Source organism: Hemiscyllium ocellatum, chromosome 4 (genome assembly GCF_020745735.1).
Source record: "Hemiscyllium ocellatum isolate sHemOce1 chromosome 4, sHemOce1.pat.X.cur, whole genome shotgun sequence".
Classification (NCBI taxonomy): domain Eukaryota; kingdom Metazoa; phylum Chordata; class Chondrichthyes; order Orectolobiformes; family Hemiscylliidae; genus Hemiscyllium; species Hemiscyllium ocellatum.
The window spans coordinates 78,220,102-78,240,875 of record NC_083404.1 but is presented as its reverse complement, the minus strand read 5'-3'; the positions used below and the strand labels follow the sequence as shown (position 1 = coordinate 78,240,875).

The following is a 20,774-nucleotide window of genomic DNA, read 5'->3' as shown; positions in this document are numbered from 1 at the left end:
TTACGGGAGGATGTATGACAGGTCAGGTGTGCTTAACAGTGGCAAATGGAATTCAATAAGTAGGAGATAAAACACTTTGACAGAACAAACAAGGGAACAGTAGGCATCTATGAAAAACAAAGAATTAGAAGGATTTTGGTATGCATGTCCAATGGTTCCTTAAGGTAGCAGGAGTGGCATATAATGTAGTTAAGATGACATATTTGCCCTTATTAGCCAAGGCTTAGAGTTTAAGAGCAGGAGGAGAGGCTGTGAGAGCCTTGAAACCTTCAGTTCATAGGTACATGTGCCCTTTTTGTTGTTGCTTAAAGACAAAACGTAAAGTCACTATAGGCTTACCAGGGAGAGTGATGACTAGTGGTGGTTTAACTTGAGTGTCACCACACCTCAGTGGAGGGGAAAACATTGAGTGGAGTCCGTTATTGGAACAGTCTAGTAACCGAATCCACACTGGTGGTGCTTCATTGCACCACAAACTAGCTATCCAGCCAAATGAGGTACTTGCCCACCTCCCCGCTAGACCCAGACGAGAGGAGTTACCTTTTACTTGCATCCTTGAGTCTACATGAAGGATGTATGCTGCTAATTCAAGAACTGCAGCCTAGAGTCACACCTACAGTATGAGAGCCAGTTTATTTGGTTTTCTGTTCCTGCTGTTTCTACTCATTTATTCATTAGTCTCACCAATTATTGCATTAATTCCTTAAAATGCAAGCATACAGTGTTTAGACTGGAGGTGACACCTATGGCATAATTACTGGACACTGAATATGGAGGGAATATAAATCCATGCTGTTCAAGAGTATTGGAGGTAAGAAAAATTTGTGAAGCCATGAATAACACCCACAATGTTTGGGCATCTTACCATTCATAAAATAATCTCAAGCTCTCACCCATTGCTCATGTAGAAATGATTAATTCTTGCTTTGGCAAACAATGCATACGTCATCTGTTTATACAATGATGCAATGGAGATTTTTGTGATATCTCCTGTGATTGTGAAAGAATTCAGAAATCATAACACGAAACCAACTGTTCAGTCCAACCAGCTTGAAATAACCTCTACGCAAATACGTAAGACAGTTGCTAACTTCACTGCATCAGAAGCTCCATAGGTGCTCTGGGATCAAACGGAGGATCCTCCTGCATTTTATTACAAAACACTTCAGTGCTTTCATGGGGAACTGCACTGTTTATTTGATAACTCCTTCATGGTCATGAAGTTTTTGTCAGAACAGCAGCTTGTAGAAGAGTCATTGAGGCTGGAAATTTGTCTGAGAACTGTCATAGTAGGTGGGGGAATCTCAAAGAGCAGGGTGCTTGTTAGAAGTGGAGCACATCAGTTATAGATTTCAAATGCTGTCTACATAGCCTACTTTTGGATTGAGCAACCGATGAGGAACATTGTCATGGCAGCGATTGCTACCCAGATTTCACAACCTCAACATTCACTTCTGGCCCCAGCCCAATTTTGGGAAGCTCTGGAGTAGAAACTTGACTTCTGCACTCTCTCTCACACCAAACAAAGTCATTTTTCTAGGTTCATTTACTCACATTACATTTAGCTTCTTGTTCTCTGTAATTAGAAATTATATTGCGGTTTTTCATTTAGAATATTATTAATTTCTTAAACTGTAAATGTTGCAAATCTTAATTACCAGACTACCTGTAATCAATAAATGAATTTAAAGGTAGATAGGTAGTTTGCCAGAAAGTTTCTCTTCCTTTTATTAATATTATTTAGATTATTTTTCAAACCTGGCTCCGAAGGGAAGTGATAGTCTTTTGCACATCTGCCACAAAGCCACTGAAATCCTGAGGAGTCTTGTCATTAGTGGGAAAAACTGTTGAATTCAAAAATTTACCGAAGTCTTGCTTGTACCTGGTATTCATAAAAAAAAATCAATCTTTTAAGATTCAAAGAATCAATTATTGCCAGTAACAGATGAAGTAGGTACACTATATTCTGTAAATTCTTAAAAACAATCTTGGCTTTTTGAAAGATTTGTCTGATGGATTAATAAATTAGAAAACTTTCCCTGGAAAATCTCCAAACTAAATAATTACATTTTTTTTAAAGATTGACCTTTCTCAAACTAAAAAAACAACTTTTTTCCCCTACAACTGATGGTTCAGTTATTTTCCTCACCCATTTCTTTGTTTCAGAAGGAGATTCTGAAAATTCCTGAAGGATTTTATGCTGTTATAACCATAGGTTCCAACAGTCCTACAATGTTCATGGATCTGAATGGAAATGATTAGTTATTTGGAACATCCAAATTCAGCCTTATTTTAACTCACATGACATCCCTAAATAATGATGATCGTCCAATAAGCTGGCTTTCTGTTGTGCTTGCAGTAAGATGCTCAGGTCAACTACCACAGCCCCTTGATTCCTAGAATCTTTCAACTTCATTCCAAGATAATGGACAACCAGTGAGACTCCCTCAAGTTGCTGATTTACAAGAAAGGTAACTGCACATTTTGCCAACTGGGCCTTCTGAAAGCAGCAACAGGCTTCTCCTTGGAATCAAGGACCCTGGGGCCAGAATTCCTGTCTAATAAGTGTACTTAGTAGTACCAACAGGGAACATGTTGCTGGATTAAGATCAGTGGTAGTAGGGTTTTGACACTTAAGTACGCATTCATTGCCCACTTATGGACTTCAATTGACGGTCAGGCAGGAAAGTCATGCAGAGGCTACAGACTCAATTTCAATGAAGGCAGATAGATTATGGGGTCCCTAGCTACTATCCTCTCACCCAATTAAATGCCACACCCCCCCCATCCACAAACCTGCCACCAGGAGGGCACAATATTCCAGCCTGTGTTTGCAACGTTTATCTTCTCATATGGAGTATTTTATACTTGTCTGCGTTAAATGTCATCTCTCATTGTTCTGCCAGCTTATACATATTATGCCATTGACTGCTATTTCTGAGTGGACTCCTCCAAACCGATTGTCCTTCCCAGTGTGGTATCATTTGCAAATTTGATACTTTTACTTTAAGTTTGTGTACGAACAAATTAGAAACAATAGTACACTCTCCAATAGGACTTTGTCAGTATTTCTCAAAAACAGAAGATAAAGACTTCCCTGAGTAGTAATTGTTTTACAATCTTCGGCTAAGTTCTTATTCAATATTAGTATTTACCATGATTTCCTAATCAACTTTCATATAGAATCTATTTACGTTAGTTACAGTTTATGCCTCACTCCAATGCCATGTACCAATAAAGGTTTTCAGCATTATGATAATTTAATGTTGCTAACAAAAATGTACTTTGCAGTTCATCACAAAAACAAAATCATTGCATTGATGTGAAAATAATACAAAATGCCAATGTAGAAGGCACAAAATTTGCCATCTTGCAAATGGCTTATGGTGACCTTTCACATGAGTATACGGTGATAACAGAATTGTATTTGACCGTTTGATCATATTTGGTTCAAACTATGTTGTGGAATCTGGCCACTGAGTGGTACTTGATGTTAATTTGATTGTCTCCCTTCAAATACTCCATCCAAAGGCTACTTACCTTCCTTGCTGTGCAACAGATGTGATTGTAGAATCTCTTGTGTGCTTATCCTCCGGATAACTGAACTCTGGTGAACGTTTACTACGGAATTGGTGTGAAAATACATTAGACTGTTCCCTTGCTCTACAATCTGCAAAAATAAAAGGGCTCATATTGAAGCACTGCAAAACATCTGTCATCACCAGCCATATGTTTGCATCTCCATACCAGGAATCACCATGAAAATCACAATTCTACATCTCTTTTGTACTGTCATGAATATCACATTGCTACATTTGGACTAAGCAAATATTTCACACAAACTTAGTTTTATGCAAAGATCACTTCACACTTGTTTTACTGGGTTTTAAGTGTAACAAATATGTGATACACTTTGGAAACCAAGCAGATTTCTTTCCATAGCAGAAATTCTGAAATGCATTGATATGCAGTTTTCATTTTAGAAGTGGTACATAGAGTCCAAAGCAAACAGAAATTCACCCATGTCACGGGGAATTTCCTTGGAGTTTCTCCAACTCTGCTAACACAACTTTACCAGGAATGTGGTGGGAACTTCAACACTGGATAAAGGAGTTTCCACTGCACTTTCTGTAAAGATGCAATGTAGAGTGGGAATGGCTGTAAAGAAATTCTGGGTTTGCATAGAGGCCAGCAGAGAATAGGAAATACTGCAATTGTGGAAGAAAATTTTAGTCCTTTTAAAAATGAAAGATGAGCAAATCTAATTAACTGTTCCATGCAAAGAAAAGTTTCTACCAGTCTCTCAGAGTTAACAAGTCCCCAAACTCTCCAGCTTGTAGAGTAAACAAAAATATAAAACAGATTTTACTACAGCATAGTTTCTAAATCTGACAGTAAGCAACTGTCATTTGCCATTCAAGTAAACTGTCCAGTTATATGACAACTTAAAAATCACATAGAAGGTTTTCTGCTTTGCTGAAAAGGTGATGCTGTCAGCTTTGCACCTAACTGAAATCCTAATTGTTGACACATGAGGAACATCCCTTGTTCAGCCCCAGTATTCTAGTCTTGATGAGCTCCAGAAGGAAGTGAAGACTTTAGACAGAATTGAGAAGACACCTACAAGAATAGTTCTCCCAGAGACTGGAATTTCAGTTCATGAAGATAGACTGGAGAAGTTAGGGTTTCTTTTGGGAAGAGAAGGCTGGGAGGAGATCTGAAACAGGTATTCAGAATAATGAAGAGCCTGGATAGAACAAGTGGGAATGCATTTAAAGTAGTAGGCAAAAGCAAAGAGGAAAACTATTTTCATAGAGGCAAGCTCAGTTGAGGCATTCACCTTATGACTATTTGAAAAGTTGCAATGTGAAAGATTACAAGAAGCAGAAGGCTGGCATTAAGTGAAATGCTCCTTGGAAAAGTAGGCACAATGGTCAAAAGGTCTTTCCTGATCTATTCCTAATGAAGGGGTTTTGCCCGAAACATCGATTTTCTGCTTCTTGGATGTTGCCTGACCTGCTGTGCTTTTCCAGCACCACTCTAATCCAAAAAGGCCTCTCCAGCACAGTAATATTCTGTGAGTCAGTTCTGAAGGAAGCAAGTGTGCCAACATCTCTGGGGTGTTGCAAAGGCAGCTCAGAATACAAAGAATTTTGAAAATAATTACTAATCTGATGCCTTATTACATTTAATTCAGATCGCATTCCTCCCATCTACTAAAGCAATGCCAATGCCTGCAGAATATTGGTGGTGATCCAGCCACTGGTGCGGTGGCTAATAATGGAAAGAATGTAATGTGATGTCACTATGCCAATACGTGCGACTACTTTGGAGTCGTTTTATCCAATGATAAATAATTGTTCAAGGGACAGGTACCATAATTCATGAAGATCTGCTGGTTAATTCTGATATTTTTTCAAATAATTATTTCAGATTGCATAAAACCTACAAACAGTGCAGTCATGCAATGTGCTGCCTGACTTCTTGAAATTCTGTTTTTGTGAAACTGCAAGTCAAATGAGAGTTGAAAAACTGATGGACTGCAGGAGTTGGTAATTGCAAGTATTACCAAATTAGAATGATTTTACATTTTGATTTGCAGGCAAATATCTATACAAGACCAACATTTGGGGAAGACATTGACACAAGAGGAGACATACCTACAATTTTAAGGAAGGTCTCTTTGGACTCAGGTTGTTCCATATTAAGAGATCCATGAGTGGAATGTTGAAATCAAACCTACTGATTGTAGCAGACTGAGTAATCTGATACCCGAGTCAGGCAATTTTATAGTACTCTGGGACACTTTGGTCGGGTTACGAACAAGTCTGGTGTACTAATGAAACCTGAGGGGTAAGCATTGGGATTTTTCTCAGTTGTCTCCCAAAACTCTACAATAAGTGCTCTACAATGACATCTGCAAATTCAGTATACCATTCTATTCCCATAATATTAGTTTCCAGCTTTGATTGTACAAATTTTACTCTTCTGGAGAATTAGAAAAGGTAATTTATTTATAAGTAGAAGATGGCAAATGTCAGAGTTGCCTTTTTGCAGCATTTAAGAAGGAATCTTTATCATCCTCTAGACTCTGAAAGTTTAACAGATTAAAACAGCACTTTCTAAATTAGTGATGGACATGTAGAGGATAATGGAAAAAGCTTTGGCAGACTGAAAGAAAAGGAACAAGTTACAATCAGTGTAGTAGCTGGCAGTAGGTCAAGCCACAGAAGAATTGTGATTAATACCTAATGCTTGTAGCCACAGATCCTAATTTTCTTGTTGCTGTGTATTCCTCTACACCTACCGTTATGCTTTCTTCATTGACCCATACCACTCCTGATTTCTTACAACATTAATACTTGTTGTCATTTAGGCTCCTCTGTGTTCTATATCATCACAGCCTTTCCCTTTGTTTTTATTTTCCTTACACTTTTGCCTCTATTTCCTTCAACTTATTATATCTCTAACTTTTTGCCAGTAATAACCAACCTTTAAGTTAGTCAACCTTGAACCTTAATTTGTTTCTCTCTCCACAGCTGTGAGTATTTTGAATATACTCTGTTAGAATTTTAATGATATGAAAGACAATGCGAGAATGAAATTAATTTCAGAAGTCAATCTTAAATGAAAATCTGTAACAATGCAATATACATAAATGGAAACAGCCTTAGAAAACAGCACACACAAGATGAATTCAACAGTGACAGACAGACAGCAGCAGATTGAGACATGCACTTTAGTGAAATGGTGTAATGTAACTGTTCTTTTTTAACTGTAGCTTCAATATTAAGTATATTTTGTTGCAGGTATTTTACTTATGCCTGTATTGTAATTAGATGAAACAGATTTCAGTTATCATCTTTAAACTGTTTATTTCTAATCAAAATATTCAACTTCATCAATTTCTGAATGCACCGTATATGATCATTACTCTTTTGAAGTATTTGACATTAACGTTTATGTTTATCTACTCTCCACTAAAAGCACGTAAGATTTTTTCACAACAATTACATGAAATCTGAACTACATCAGCCTAAGCTTGTTTTATGTTCTTGGATTTTTCCTTGTTCATTTACATGTTAATATATATCAATGCCGTGAGCAAAAGAAACATCATTGGAATTATGATCAATTTACATTTCAGAGTTTCTTTTAAAAAAAAAGCTCTTCCTAGCCTATTCTAAAGTGCAAAATATTATTCACAATTTACTCTTTGCCAACAATAGCAGTTAAAAGTTATATTGTTTTCACCGGATAGATTTTTTTTTGTCTTTTCAAAAGGTTGGATGTATTCCAAATATATATGAAAACATATATAAACATATATATTTTAGTATAGTCTGCATTCAAGTCAATCTTTGCTTACCATATCAACTATGTCTGACATGAGAACTCAAATGCTTCTGGATGGTATTGCTCTTATACCTTTGCATTTGTTCCCTTTGATAAAAATGCATGAATTTAAAAATCTATGTTTGTGTTCATGTTTTTAAAAAGACTCGCCTCGATTAACAGGTTTTGAAACTGTCTCCTCGAGATAAGTCACCAGCCTAGACAGTCTTATGAGTTGCTGACGCATATGGTAAAAGGACTCCCGCAAACCTGGAAGTGCAAATGAGGCACATGAACTGCACAGCTTCACTGTATATAATTAGCAATCAAAGGAATAAAATTATATTACTACATTCGGCTTGAAAATATGTAGAAATATCTTAACATTTATTTGTGCTTGCTTGTTTGATCTTAATGTATCTTGAAATACAAGAGTTTAAAACATTTTTTTTACTCAAATGATAAAAATGAATACTGGCTATTGAATTTCAAAGCATTCATTTCACTGAGGGGGTTCTGCTTAAACAATAGAAACTTCAAGAATTTAACTATTGCAACTTCCAGATATCATTTAAAGGTTGAGGGAAAATAATTGCCTTTGTAGATCCTGATATTTGTATGTTATTTATGATATAGTGGCGTTATAATTTCTTTGAGTTCTCCTGATCACTTAGTATGACTTTGATGGAAATACTGCAGAAATGGACAATGAGATTGGCAAGTATCTTGCAGAAAGTCCATGTAACTGAAATTTAATTTTTATACCAGTTACAGTGACAAGAGCCAGGTTTTACTCAATATCAATTAAACAGTTACCTCGCCAAATATATTTACAGATTAAACCCCTTAAGAATGTGGCATTACTAGAAAACTTTCATCAGGAAACAGCCTTTTTACTCCTGGCCATTCATATGATGTAAATATAATCTCCAAAGTAATGTTTATTGCTCATTCTTAGTTGCTGTGAAATAATGGTTGTTGAACTACTTACATTAGTGCAATTTATTTTTTTCAAAATGTCCTTCAAAAACCACTTTGATATGGCACTAGAATCATACATAGGCCAATCAAGTAAAAATAGCAGATTTATAAGAAAGTATGCAGGCACAATTTGTTAATGTGAACAACACCAAAATTCTGCTTTAGCATGACAGCACCACATGAATGATATGCTGCTAGGAGGACAACATGTTGGCAATTTTTACCGACAGAGTTTCCGGATAAATTGGAAAATAGTCAGTCGATGGAAGTCTAATGGGGACAATTTGTGTAATGGATGAATGACCACCTTCTTAGTTTACAGCCCAATTAATGAAGGGAAAGGTTGGCTCGGAGAGGTATGGTAGATTGTCACAATAATAACAGAAAAATACTTTGGATCTCAATGTTAACATGTTTTGTTATATATCCTTGGTGTGTTGATGTTATATTTTTAACTCAACAAAACACACTGACAATCCTAATCACCTCCCTACTCTATAAACTTTGAAGTAGTTGAAAATTTTTACAGAAACTCGCCTCTCTTCTTGTAATTACGAACACGGTGGTAGATGCGATTGTAGCGCTGGATGAGCAGTGATGTACGATTGTGTAATTCACGAACATTAGATATAAGACCTGAAAGAAGAGCTTATAACAAACACAAGGTAACAGATGGACACACTTCAGGAGAAACAGAGAGAAATTGTGATTTTTTTGTTACAAGAGTACAACAGACAAAACAAAAAGAGGTACATAAAATAGAGACGTAAATACAACACAAAGCATACACTCAAACAAATATGGGATATTAATTGTCACAAAAATACAGGCATGGTAGAATTTTAGCAAAGTAAGCAAAATTATTAAAATAACCCAGCTAAACATTATAAAAGGGGGAAATCAATTTGAAGAACTGTTCATATTTGTTGGAATGTTACAAACAGTTCACAAGATCTCAGTTTTCATAAAGTATTAACAATCTTCAGAAATAGGTTTTGTTTGTCATTTCTAATTTCTTCATTGTACTCTGAGGAAGTTACGCATTTGTTAGTCCAGAATTTACATTCTTAATTTTACTTTAGGGGATTATGATTAATAACTTTAATTAATAATACAAATAATTTCAAACGGGGTGGATTTCCTATTCTTTTTTGAAATGTTACTTTTCCATGTTTATATTTCTCTTGAAATTCAACAATGAAATGGTTTCTTGGCTGACCTCCTTAAACACAATCTAATCCCTAACTCAGCTTGTACATCGAAACTCACAATAAGTTCGGTTCACCTCTCTGTGCTCATTAAGAGAATCTGTATGCAGATCTAGTGAAGTAATATTTAAGAACTCTCATCCTCTTGTTCACATCTCTTCATAAACCTATTCCCATCATCACTCTAAAATTTCTTCAATTTGCCTTTCTGCCTGACATCCACTTCCCTTGTCAAGCCATAGTTGGCCAGAATTTTCGGCATCTAGGCCCTATGATCTAGAATATTTTCCTTAAAGCTCACCATCTTTCTAATTCTCTTCCCATCTTTAAAACAGTTCAGAAAATTACTTACTTGACTAACCATTTCTAATGTCTGCTTCATTACAATTTGGGATACAGGTACATCTCATGCCATTAAGGTTACTAATACCTGATCTTCCCAAAATATATCCTGGATTCTGATGTATTATACAGGGTTCCATTATAATTTGCTACTAATACAGGAAATTAAACAGATATATTCCTATACATTAGACATTTCAAAATGATACATTTTAATCTTAGTAATTTGAAATTCAGGACTTGGTGTTACCAGTCTTTTGGAAATGGGTGTGTCTAAATGTCATAACCTGGATCCAGGTTCTGGATGATTTTGACAGATAAGGACTGGAAATCATACTGGTGTAAATCATCATTAATTGATGATTTACCCTCCTTACATAGTTCAGCAGAGCCTTGTAAGAATCTTCTTCCCTTGAGTCCAAGATTCATGTGATCTGACATCATTTGATATCACAGATGGTACACTCTGTTCACATACAGCTATTATTCCTTCAAGCTACAGCTTCTCCCTAGTTTATTCTATTCCCAGGATCTTCAGTAAAGCATTAGCAGACGTTATCCACATGTTTAAATAACATAACCAGATTTTGTGATTTTGACAGAGAAGATGTGAATACCATAATGTGCAAGCTGACTATTTACATTGTTACAGCAACATGGTTCAACACCTTCATCCTTCGGGTTCTAGTTTAATATCACAGAATTACTATGGTGCAGAAGCAGGCTTTTCAGTTCATTGTCTCTTCACCAATTTTGTGAGCATTTTAAACTTAGTGCCAATATCCTGTCTATTCCTATAACCCTGCACATTGTTTCTTTTATAAGAAATAAATCTAATACCTTCTCAAATGCCTCAACCAAACCTGCCTCCATCAAACATACAGGTAATATATTCCTTACCCTAATCACTTATGTGAAACAAATTCTCATGTGACATCACCGGTGATGTACACTGGCTATTAACAAAACAGCCTTTATGCTAAAACTAGAAGGTAGAATTGTTGATAATACAAAGGGAAAGGTGTGGTGAGTGGAGCCCTTGACATATCACCATCAAATTGACACAAACATCAGTACTTGACTACGTACTGGGTGGTTAATTGAATCAATTAATTGTCCAATTGAATGACACCTCCTACATCTGTCAACATTAAATTGGCATCAGGAAAGTGCTCTATTGCTTGAGAGACTAATAGGTAAATCATTTTCTCAGCAGGTTCTTGTTGGGTGGAAGAATCCTACTTGAATAGCTATTCTATTGGTTAGAAGAGGTATCCTGGTGGCAATTACCATCCCTGTAGTGGAAGGAATACATGGATGGATGTGGATGTAGGTTTGCTTGCTGAGCTGGAAGGTTCATTTCCAGATGTTTCATCACCCTATTAGGTAACATCTTCAGTGAGCCTCTGGACGTAGCATTGCTGATGATTCCTGCTTTCTATTTCTATGTTAGGGTTTCTTTGGGTTGGTGACGTCCTTTCTGTGGTGATGTCATTTCCTATTCTTTTTCTCAGAGGTGGTAAATGGGGTCCAAGTCGATGTGTTTGTTGATAGAGTTCCAGTTGGAATGAAATAGGATACATCCCCAACTCCAGGTCCCTATCGCTTATACATACACCTGCACGCATGCACACACCCTGCCCTGCACCGCTCAACCCCTACCCCCAATCTCCCCATTGCCAGCATCAGCGACCTTGGTTGAAGACTAGTTATATTTACCGAGCTATATTTCAGGATTATGCTTTTGAAAAGTCGAATAAGTACCAGCAACATGATTGAACAATAACTCACCAATCTCTATTTGAGGAAATCTGAAGGATGTTGTAGCCTAGGTTCCAAGGAAGGGTAAAATAAAATTTCAGGATGCATAAATAAATTTCATAAAACTCTGTGATATTAGGCAGTAGTCCTTGGAAAAGTAAAAGTAATTTCTTCTCCTGCTCTACACAACATTGATCTAAACGTAATGGAAATGAATCACAGATTAGAAGCAGTACCTGTTACTTTAATTTATTCTGGATTGAACTGACCTTCACAACAATCTTGCCATAATCGCAAATCTATTCTTGGAATTTCATCACAGGTTACATATCCTTGAGGGTATTCTGCTTTTAAAAATACATCCTTCTGGACCTGCTGAATATCATCACCATTGTCACAGAGCACACTTGCTAGAGAACTTTGCTGCAGTTGTGTTACTTGAGCTGGGGCAAATACTCCTGGATTCTCAAACCAGAACCTAGGATGACACATAAAAAGATGCATGTGGCTTTGAGCGTTATTTAATTTCAAAATGAAACATAATATTGACTCAAATTAAATATTATTTAACTCCAAAACAACAAAATGTAATGTTAAATGCAGTGGTTTATCAGAGCCTGCTTCATTCTAAATCATTCTGTTAATTTTCAATGGGCTGAAGAGCCTTTTCCAATATTATAGGCCTTTACTAACTGAAGACCTTGATCCCTATTCATTCAACACAACAATAGCATTTTGGAGTCTTCTATTGAAATCTGACTCATGAAAATCATTTTAAAGAGAATAAAACACATTAAAGAGAAATGTAATCGGGATATTACCTCATACAAATTACATATATTGGAATAAGGGGAGGGGGATGATTGTGTGGGAAGAAGGTGGTGATTCAGGTGTGAAATATTGACATCTAGGTTCACCATTATCCATAATTTTCTCTTGATAGATTTCAGTTTCTGCTTGTTATATAAAGTTCACAAAATAATGTCTGTACTCTGCCAATATTTCTAGGTGTAGCACTAGCTAAACCTGACATGAACAACTAAAATGGCAATCCTGATAATAAAAAATTTAAAATATAATCAGAGGATAAATCTTGAAGATGCCAAATGACGTATTGGTGCCTATTCCATCTGGCAAATGGTTCCATTTTAGATTTGACCTTGAGAAGCAAGATGACTGATGTACTGTCTTGGAAATAAAACATCTTTCCAGCTCGTGTGCATGGGTGTCACATGTTTGGTCATTGGTACAGCATGTACACTTGTTTCTGTCAACTACTCACCCAGAAATCAGCATGATTGATAGGCTTGCTTTCAGTCGGGCAGATAACATGAAGGAACTGGCTGCAGTACCAAACATATCCACTATCTAGGGCTGGGGGTCAATTGAAATCCTGACCCTTGTGGCTTTTGTACGATAAGCTTAATAAGTAGGGCCAGATAGACGAGCTCTTTTCCCTGCCCATAAACCGTGCTGTTAAAAATAATTCAACTGCCTTTCATCAATTCAACAAATTTCATTCCAGCATATGGCATTTCTAATCAAGTTCCTTTGGTTTGACTTTCTACATAGCTGGTGTATTAAAATGGACCATGAGGTATGGCCTCACGGAACTTCTTACTTACAGACACAATACTGAATGACTGACTTATAATTGATTTTTTTAAAAAAATCAATGTTAAATGAACATGTCTTTCTACAGACTGTTTGAATTAAAAATATTCTTCTGAGAACTTGCTATAAAACCATTTTAGAGGTACTGATCATTTCCTGGCTTCACCTTAATTTTAAAGAAAAAAATTGATTTGTTGTAGTTTCTGAAATACAGGCAGCTGGCAAAATCAAATCAGAGAATCACTTCAACCACTCAATTGATGCTCAATATCTACCTGATGTAATATTCACAAGGGTCTGTAAATAAGTGGGCAATATACTTCCTGTTTCCAGCCATGGAAGACTCAAATATGCAAACTGACTCCGATGCTGCTGGTTTCAATTAATAGTTACAAATCCACAGAAAATACAAGATATATTGAAGCAGTGAGTATACATAATTTGTCATCTTTAAGGGATAAAAGCAAATGTTAAATGATGCAGAATCATTGACTTGAAATATTTGGCTAAAGTTAATTAGTTGGTAGCTCTGTCATTCGGGGACCTAACTGTCCGAAAGACGTATAGCTGGCCAACAAGATGCCATGTAGGGTTAAGGCTTATTTGGTATACTGTACAGAAGTGGTGTAGGGATCCTGCTGGTTCTCCAATGGATGGAGGCCTGTGAGTAAATGGTTAATTTGCTAACTTTGTTTCTCAGAATAGATGCTGCCTGACTCCCTATGTGTTTTTGGCATTTTCTGTTTTTAAAAGGATTGCTGGAAGTTACTAAAACAAAACAACTAAAAAAATTTGAAATGAGTCACTTCTATTTTTCTGGACCCCATTCTGACACCAGGAGTAAACTACCATCTGGTTTCATAAAGGATTTGGCCAATTTCCCAAATCTCCATAGTCACTGGGATATGGTATGACTCCAGTTTTCTGCTCAAAATCACCCTATTATCCCATCTGAAAGATGACACTTCTGGCAGTGCTGCAAATGTGTTGCTGGTTAAAGCACAGCAGGCCAGGCAGCATCTCAGGAATAGAGAATTCGACGTTTCGAGCATAAGCCCTTCATCAGGAATAAGAGAGAGAGAGCCAAGCAGGCTCAGATAAAAGGTAGGGAGGAGGGACTAGGGGGAGGGGCGATAGAGGTGGGATAGATGGAAGGAGGTCAAGGTGAGGGTGATAGGTCGGAGTGGGGTGGGGGCGGAGAGGTCAGGAAGAGGATTGCAGGTTAGGAGGGCGGTGCTGAGTTGAGGGAACCGACTGAGACAAGGTGGGGGGAGGGGAAATGAGGAAACTGGAGAAATCTGAATGCAGTGCAGCCATTTTGTTTACTTAAATTATACATTCAAGTCACAACCACTTGAATCAAGCCCAAGAGTGTTACCAACTGAACAAGATTGATGCTGGCTGATGTTGATGCTGTGTGTTACTTTCTTGTTTCCTTCAGTTCCTTATTTCAAATTGAATCTGAAGTCATTAACCCACCTATTCTCCTTTAGATGCTGATGAACCTGTTATTCATTTCTGGATTTTACCATTTAGAATTCATTTTTGCATGATGTACAGTTTGCTCAAAAATGTAGATTTTAGTCAATAGTGTAATTTCTATATACTGAACAAGGTCATCTCCAGTCAGTTTCTTCAATTCAAATAATTCCGATATTTTGCTCTAGTTGAATAATAAGAATCCTAGGAATGACTATATATTTTTCTCCTCTCTGTATTTATGACAATTTTTTAAGTGACTTGTTGAAGCCTGTGTATCATATCTTTTTCAATTGAATTTCTATATTTTGTTTTTTTTAATATTTTCAAAACATTTTTAACCAATATTAAACTGCAATGTGAGTTTGATACCTGCAGACAATGGGACCAGAGATGATTGTGGCAGGCTTTTGTTGCCATGTAATAATGGAAGACCTACAAATTTGCAGGTAAACAGCAACAGACTATTGAGCATAATCATTTACTGAGGAAATCAAACTTGGATGCATCTCCTTTTGTCCATTTTCATTAACTATGCTTGGAGTAAAGTTATAATTTCCAAATGCCAATGGAGAATTTTAACCTGTGTAGTTCCTTCCAGGGAGCTTCTGGGGAGTGTATGGGTTATCCTGGATAGTCATACACACTGCATTTAGCAGGTCGCCCATTTCCTGTTTGAGAGTTGGAAAGTTTGTGGGCTAACATACTGACCTTGTTAGTCAGGCAGAGAAGAGTGTTGGCTGAGAGGCCATTGTAAGCTTTTGACTGGCAGTGGATGCAAAGATTGCTTATGTAAAGTTCCATTGCATCCTTAATAAGGAGATAGGGCATATACTCAAGAAATGCTCAACCTATATGTGCCCACTAAAAGAATCTCTGGCAGGTATGGCTCACTTTCCAGGGAGCACTCATGACATACACATACGTATTTCTGCACTCTCCATCCAATACCACAGGTATTCTGGCTTCACACACTGCTCCTTGGTGAGAAGGGTTACTGCTCAACACAGTTTCCGATGCTGGTGAGGAAACCAGAAACAGTAAAATGCTTACCATAGGTCAAGCCAGGTGGCAATCAGACTAACAACCAGCCTACTCAAGATGCAATTCCACTGTCTGGACTATTCGACAGGAACTCTGCTCTATGACTCAGTAAAGGTTTTGAGGATTGTAGTTAACTCTATCTCATCAAGTTATAAATGCATTAGCATTGTGTTCAACATATTTGCAGTTAGAAGTGTGGAGGGTAATGACATGACACTGCAAGTTTTTAGACTGTTTAACATCCTTGCAAACAGACATGGATTGCAGGTTGCTGCTGAGACTGAGACATGTCCCTCCAGAATGCAAATGCCTAATTTAGAGAACACAGTTAGAGTCAGGGCCTTCCTGTTCTGACCTCCATCATTATCTGGTGGGTGTTTCTCTTTCTGCCAACTGGAGGACACCAAGATCAAGGTCTCCTTACTCCCATCAACTTTTACTCCTATCTTGGCCACAACAATGGTCTGAAAACTTGTTCTTTGGTCAGGTTGAGAACCTCCTTTTCATCACGTGTTATATCTGGCACACTACCATTCATCTTTATCCTTTTCCTGGTGGTTGTGGGTGCTTTTCTCTTGTCAGAATGGAAAATTGATTCTACAGACATTATCAACTGTCAACTCATGTGGTATCCCTTAGAATGTGTCTAAGAGCTCCTGGATGTCTTGATCACATATCACTCTCACATGAGCAGATTTCTGTCACCCACATGCAGTTATTCCTCATGAGGCAAATTGCCTACTAATCCAAGTTGAATTGCAGATGCTGTAAATCAGAAACACAACAGAAGTCATTGGAAAACCTCAGCAGGTCTGGCAGCATCAATGATTGTACCCTTCCGTGGACATTTAACATAGACGTCCATTTAAAAAAAAGCAATACCTTTCCATTCTGTGAAGCATCCATCAATACATTAAAAGTTCAGTGAAGGCAAATTATCCATTTTGAAAAATCTCAATTAGAAAAACTGTTCCACTTTCATTCATATATTCATGGTACGAATTGATCATGAGGAATACGTATGATAGGCATTGACCTTAAAGAACCTCTGCAGTTAATACGTCACTGATTCATATTAGAGAACACTTTTTGTCCAGGGATATCTATTATTTGTATGGTATGATGGAGATTATTTGGTGATCTAATTAGGGTCATAGTCATGGGATGTAGAGCACAGAAACAGACCCTTCAGCCCAATTCGTCCATGCCGACTAGATATTCTAAATTAATCTCATCCCATTTGCCAGCATTTGATCTGTATCCCTCCAAACCTTTCCTATTCATATACCCATCCAGATGCCTTTTAAATGTTGTCATTTTACCAGCTCTACTACCTTCTCAAGCAGTTCATTCCACACACGCACAATCCTCTCTGTGAAAAATTTGCCCCTTGAGTCCCTTTAATATCTTCCTCCTCCAATCTTAAACCTATGCACTCTAGTTTTGAACTCCCCTACCCTGGGAAAAGACCTTGAGTATTCCACCTTATCCGTGCCCGTCATGATTTTATAAACTTCTACAAGGTCACTCCTCAGTCTCTGACACGCTAGAGAAAATAGCTCCAGCCTATTCAGCCTCCCCTACATCTCAAAATCTCCATGCCCAGCATTATCTTTGTAAAAGTTTCACAACATCTCTCCTTTAGCAAGCAGGCCAAAATCGAACACAGTGTTCCAAAAGGGGCTAAACCTTGACCTCAAAAACATGACCTCCCAACTCCCATACTCAATGCACTGACCAATAAAGGCAAGCAAACCAAATGCCTTCTTCAATATCCTGTCTACCTGCTACTCCACTTCCAAGGAACTATGAACCTGCACTCCAAGGTCTCTTTGTTCCGCAACACCTCTCAGGACCTAAACAAAATTAAGCATCTTGCATTTATCTAAATTAAATTCTATCTGCTACTCAGTTCATCAGCCTATCTGATTAAGGTCTCACTGTACTCCGAGGTAACCTTCTTCACTGCCCACTACACTAACTGAAGAATTGTGTTTAAAAGCAGCATAGACCAAAAGTATAAAAAACTAACAAGGGCTAAACTGAAATAAGTAAGAGGACAATCAAAATAAGTACATTGTAGCAGAATGTTTCAGTCGAAGGCAAATGAGGTGTCTTTTAAAGAATAACTTTTTCTGATCGGCGAATCTAGACCAAGTGACATAATATTAAAATTAGGCCAGGTAAAGATAAAGTCAGGAAGAGTTGCTTTACAGAACATGCACACATCTGACTTGTCTATCTACTGAGAGGCTGGGACACTTCAAGGCTAATATCAACAAGGCTTTGTAAGACATTATTAAGGGATAAGGAGCACATCAAATAAATTATTGAGTCCTGATTAAAAGTTATCAACTCTATTTCTCTTCACAGATGTTTCTTGGCTACTTTTTCTAGCATTTCTTGTTTTTATTTTAGGTTTACATTATTTGTAGCATCTTCCTTTGCAACGGGTAAATAGAGTTGAGTATAATGCCTGATTCAGCTGAGTGTTGGAACGGGTCATGTTGTTGTATACTATTTCAGTCCTTTAATCCATTCACAAAGCCTGATAGCAAAGTGAGTAGAATCCATGATGAACATACATTGAAAACTGGTCCCAGTGAGGACTGGGACTGGGAGTAATGAAATAGATAGCTAATGAAATTTTAAATCTTGTCCATGACAATATCTCAGAAGATAAACTTGTATAGTGTGGAATATTTAAAATGGTGTGAAAATGTGTTCTTCTTGGAACCAAGTTATGTTCAAAACTGGCATATTATGGAAGAGAACAAATTCGTTATGTCTTAAGTGGGAGTCATTTATGCCGGATTTCAAGAGGGCCTTGAAGTAAATGAGTTTGTTTCCAAGCAACAGGACTAATGCTAGAATAAATACTTTCAAAAGATTTGTTTTGAATATTTATTCACAAGTATAGGGAATAAAAATTAGCATGGATTAAGGTCAAATGCAAAGCTGATTTGAATTTAGCTGACTGGCCAAGCCAAAGCAGAAATAAATTTCAGAAGAAGATTTCACTATTCTACATTAAAAGTAATAAAATAAGTAAAATGTTATCCATATAGGAGAGAACAATGCACAGTAGACTGAAGCTAGAATAAGAAAGAATGTGTACAGGTATTATATGTATGTGGCACAGTGGACCAGTGGTTAACACTGCTGCCTCACAGCACCAGGGACCTGGGTTTGATTCCCACCTTGGGCGACTGGAAAATGTCTGTGTGGAGCTTGCACAGTGTCTGTGCAGGTTTCCTCCCACAATCCAAAGGTGTGCAGGTGAGGTGAATTGGCCATGCTAAATTGCCCATAGTGCCAGGTACATTAGTCAGGGGTAAATTTAGGGGAATGGGTCTGGGTAGGTTACTATTTGAAGGGTCGGGTATGGACTTGTTGGGCTGAACAGCCTGTTTCCATACTGTAGGCAATCTAATCTAATATAGCAGAACAAGGAAATAGCAATGAGTTGGACAGAATACTTTGCATATAATGCGAACATATAGTGACAGGCAGGCTGTTGCCAAAGATTTGCAATCAAAAGGGTTCTAGGTAAGCTTGACTCATATGTAACATTGACGTCAATGCTGGAAGATACCAGAAACAGGCCAGAAATAAATGTAAATCATAAAATTGATGTGAAGGAGGAACTTAAGAAAATTACAATCACAAAAGATGGGGTACTCAATAAATAGTTTGCATTATGGGCTGACAAGTCCCCAGGTATTGATGGACTTCATTTCAGGGTCTTAAGAAAATTTGTTAAGAAGATAATTATTGCATTGGTTTTAATTTTCCAATATTATCCTGATATAGGGAAGGTTCAATTTGAATGGAAAAATATCAAACGTAAATTCTTAATTAAAAAAGGTAGAGAGATAGAAAGCAGGTATCTCTAGCTAGCCTACCAACATTCATAGGGAAAATGTAACTATTTAGGATGCTGTTAGAAAAATTGGAAAATTACAAAGAGAAACTATTTTTAAAACTCAAGTTTATCATCCAGAGTCAATATGGGTTGTGAAAAGAAAATAAAATTTTAATGAATTCATTGGAGTGTCTTTGAGGAAGTAACACATGCTATGAATACAAGGAAACAACTGGTAGATGTACTGTAGATCGATTTCTAGAAGGACAAACCCAACCTATCCAGTCACCAGCTTCATTTTACTCTTGATCATCAAAAGAGATGCAAGGATTTGCTGTTAGTGCTATTAAGTGGTATTTGCCAATAACCTGCTCACTGATACTTGGTTTGCTTTCTGCTTAAAGCCACTCAGCCTTTGACTTTATTACAGTCTTGGTTCAAACATGGATAAAAGAGCTGAACTCCAGAGGGGAGGTGAGAATAACTGACTTTGACATCAAGGAGTTCCTGCAAAACTGGACTCAATGGGAATCAAGGGAGACATTTTCTGGTTGCATTCATACAACTATCTCCTTTGTGCTAGGTAATTGTTGGAGGCCAATTATCTCAGATTCAGGACATCAATGTTAAAAAATAAATTCTCAGGGTAGTGACCATCTTCAGTGACTTCATTAATGACCTTCCCTCCATGAGGTATGAAGTGGTAATGTTCGCTGATGATTGTTCAAAATTCATTTGGTGACTCCTTAGTTACTGAAAAAGTTTGTGCCCATGTGTAGCAAGATCTGGACAATAACCAGGTTTGCAATGGTAAGTGGAAAGCAACATTTCTGTCACACAAGTGCCAGGCAATGACCATCTCCAAAAGAGAGAATGTAAACAAAACCCCTTGACAGTTAGTGACATTATCTGTGGCATTGCTGAATCCCTATGATCAATATTCTAGGGTCCACCACTGACCAAAACAAAACAGGATAAGCAATGTACATACCATCACTACAGGAGAAGCATTTCTTTGGCAATACTTAGAATCATTGTAAACTGAGGAGGACAGTGTATAATTACAAAATGAGATAGACAAGTTATGGATTGGACAGATAGATAACATATGAAATTCAATATGAGACATGTGGGCTGATGCACTT

The 20,774-nt window shown here is 37.3% G+C and overlaps 1 protein-coding gene across 2 annotated transcripts in view; it reads right to left on the bottom strand.

Annotated features, from left to right (window-relative positions):
- Positions 1-20,774, bottom strand: part of LOC132814373 (peroxidasin homolog) — a 590,104-nt gene that overhangs the window by 14,539 nt on the left and 554,791 nt on the right. For both annotated transcript variants that reach the window (XM_060823479.1, XM_060823480.1), the window contains 3 exons: positions 11,897-12,105; positions 3,541-3,670; positions 1,759-1,882 (listed from right to left, as the gene is read on the bottom strand). In XM_060823479.1, the coding sequence (XP_060679462.1) occupies positions 1,759-1,882; positions 3,541-3,670; positions 11,897-12,105 (463 nt within the window). The remainder of the gene's footprint in view (positions 1-1,758; positions 1,883-3,540; positions 3,671-11,896; positions 12,106-20,774) is intronic.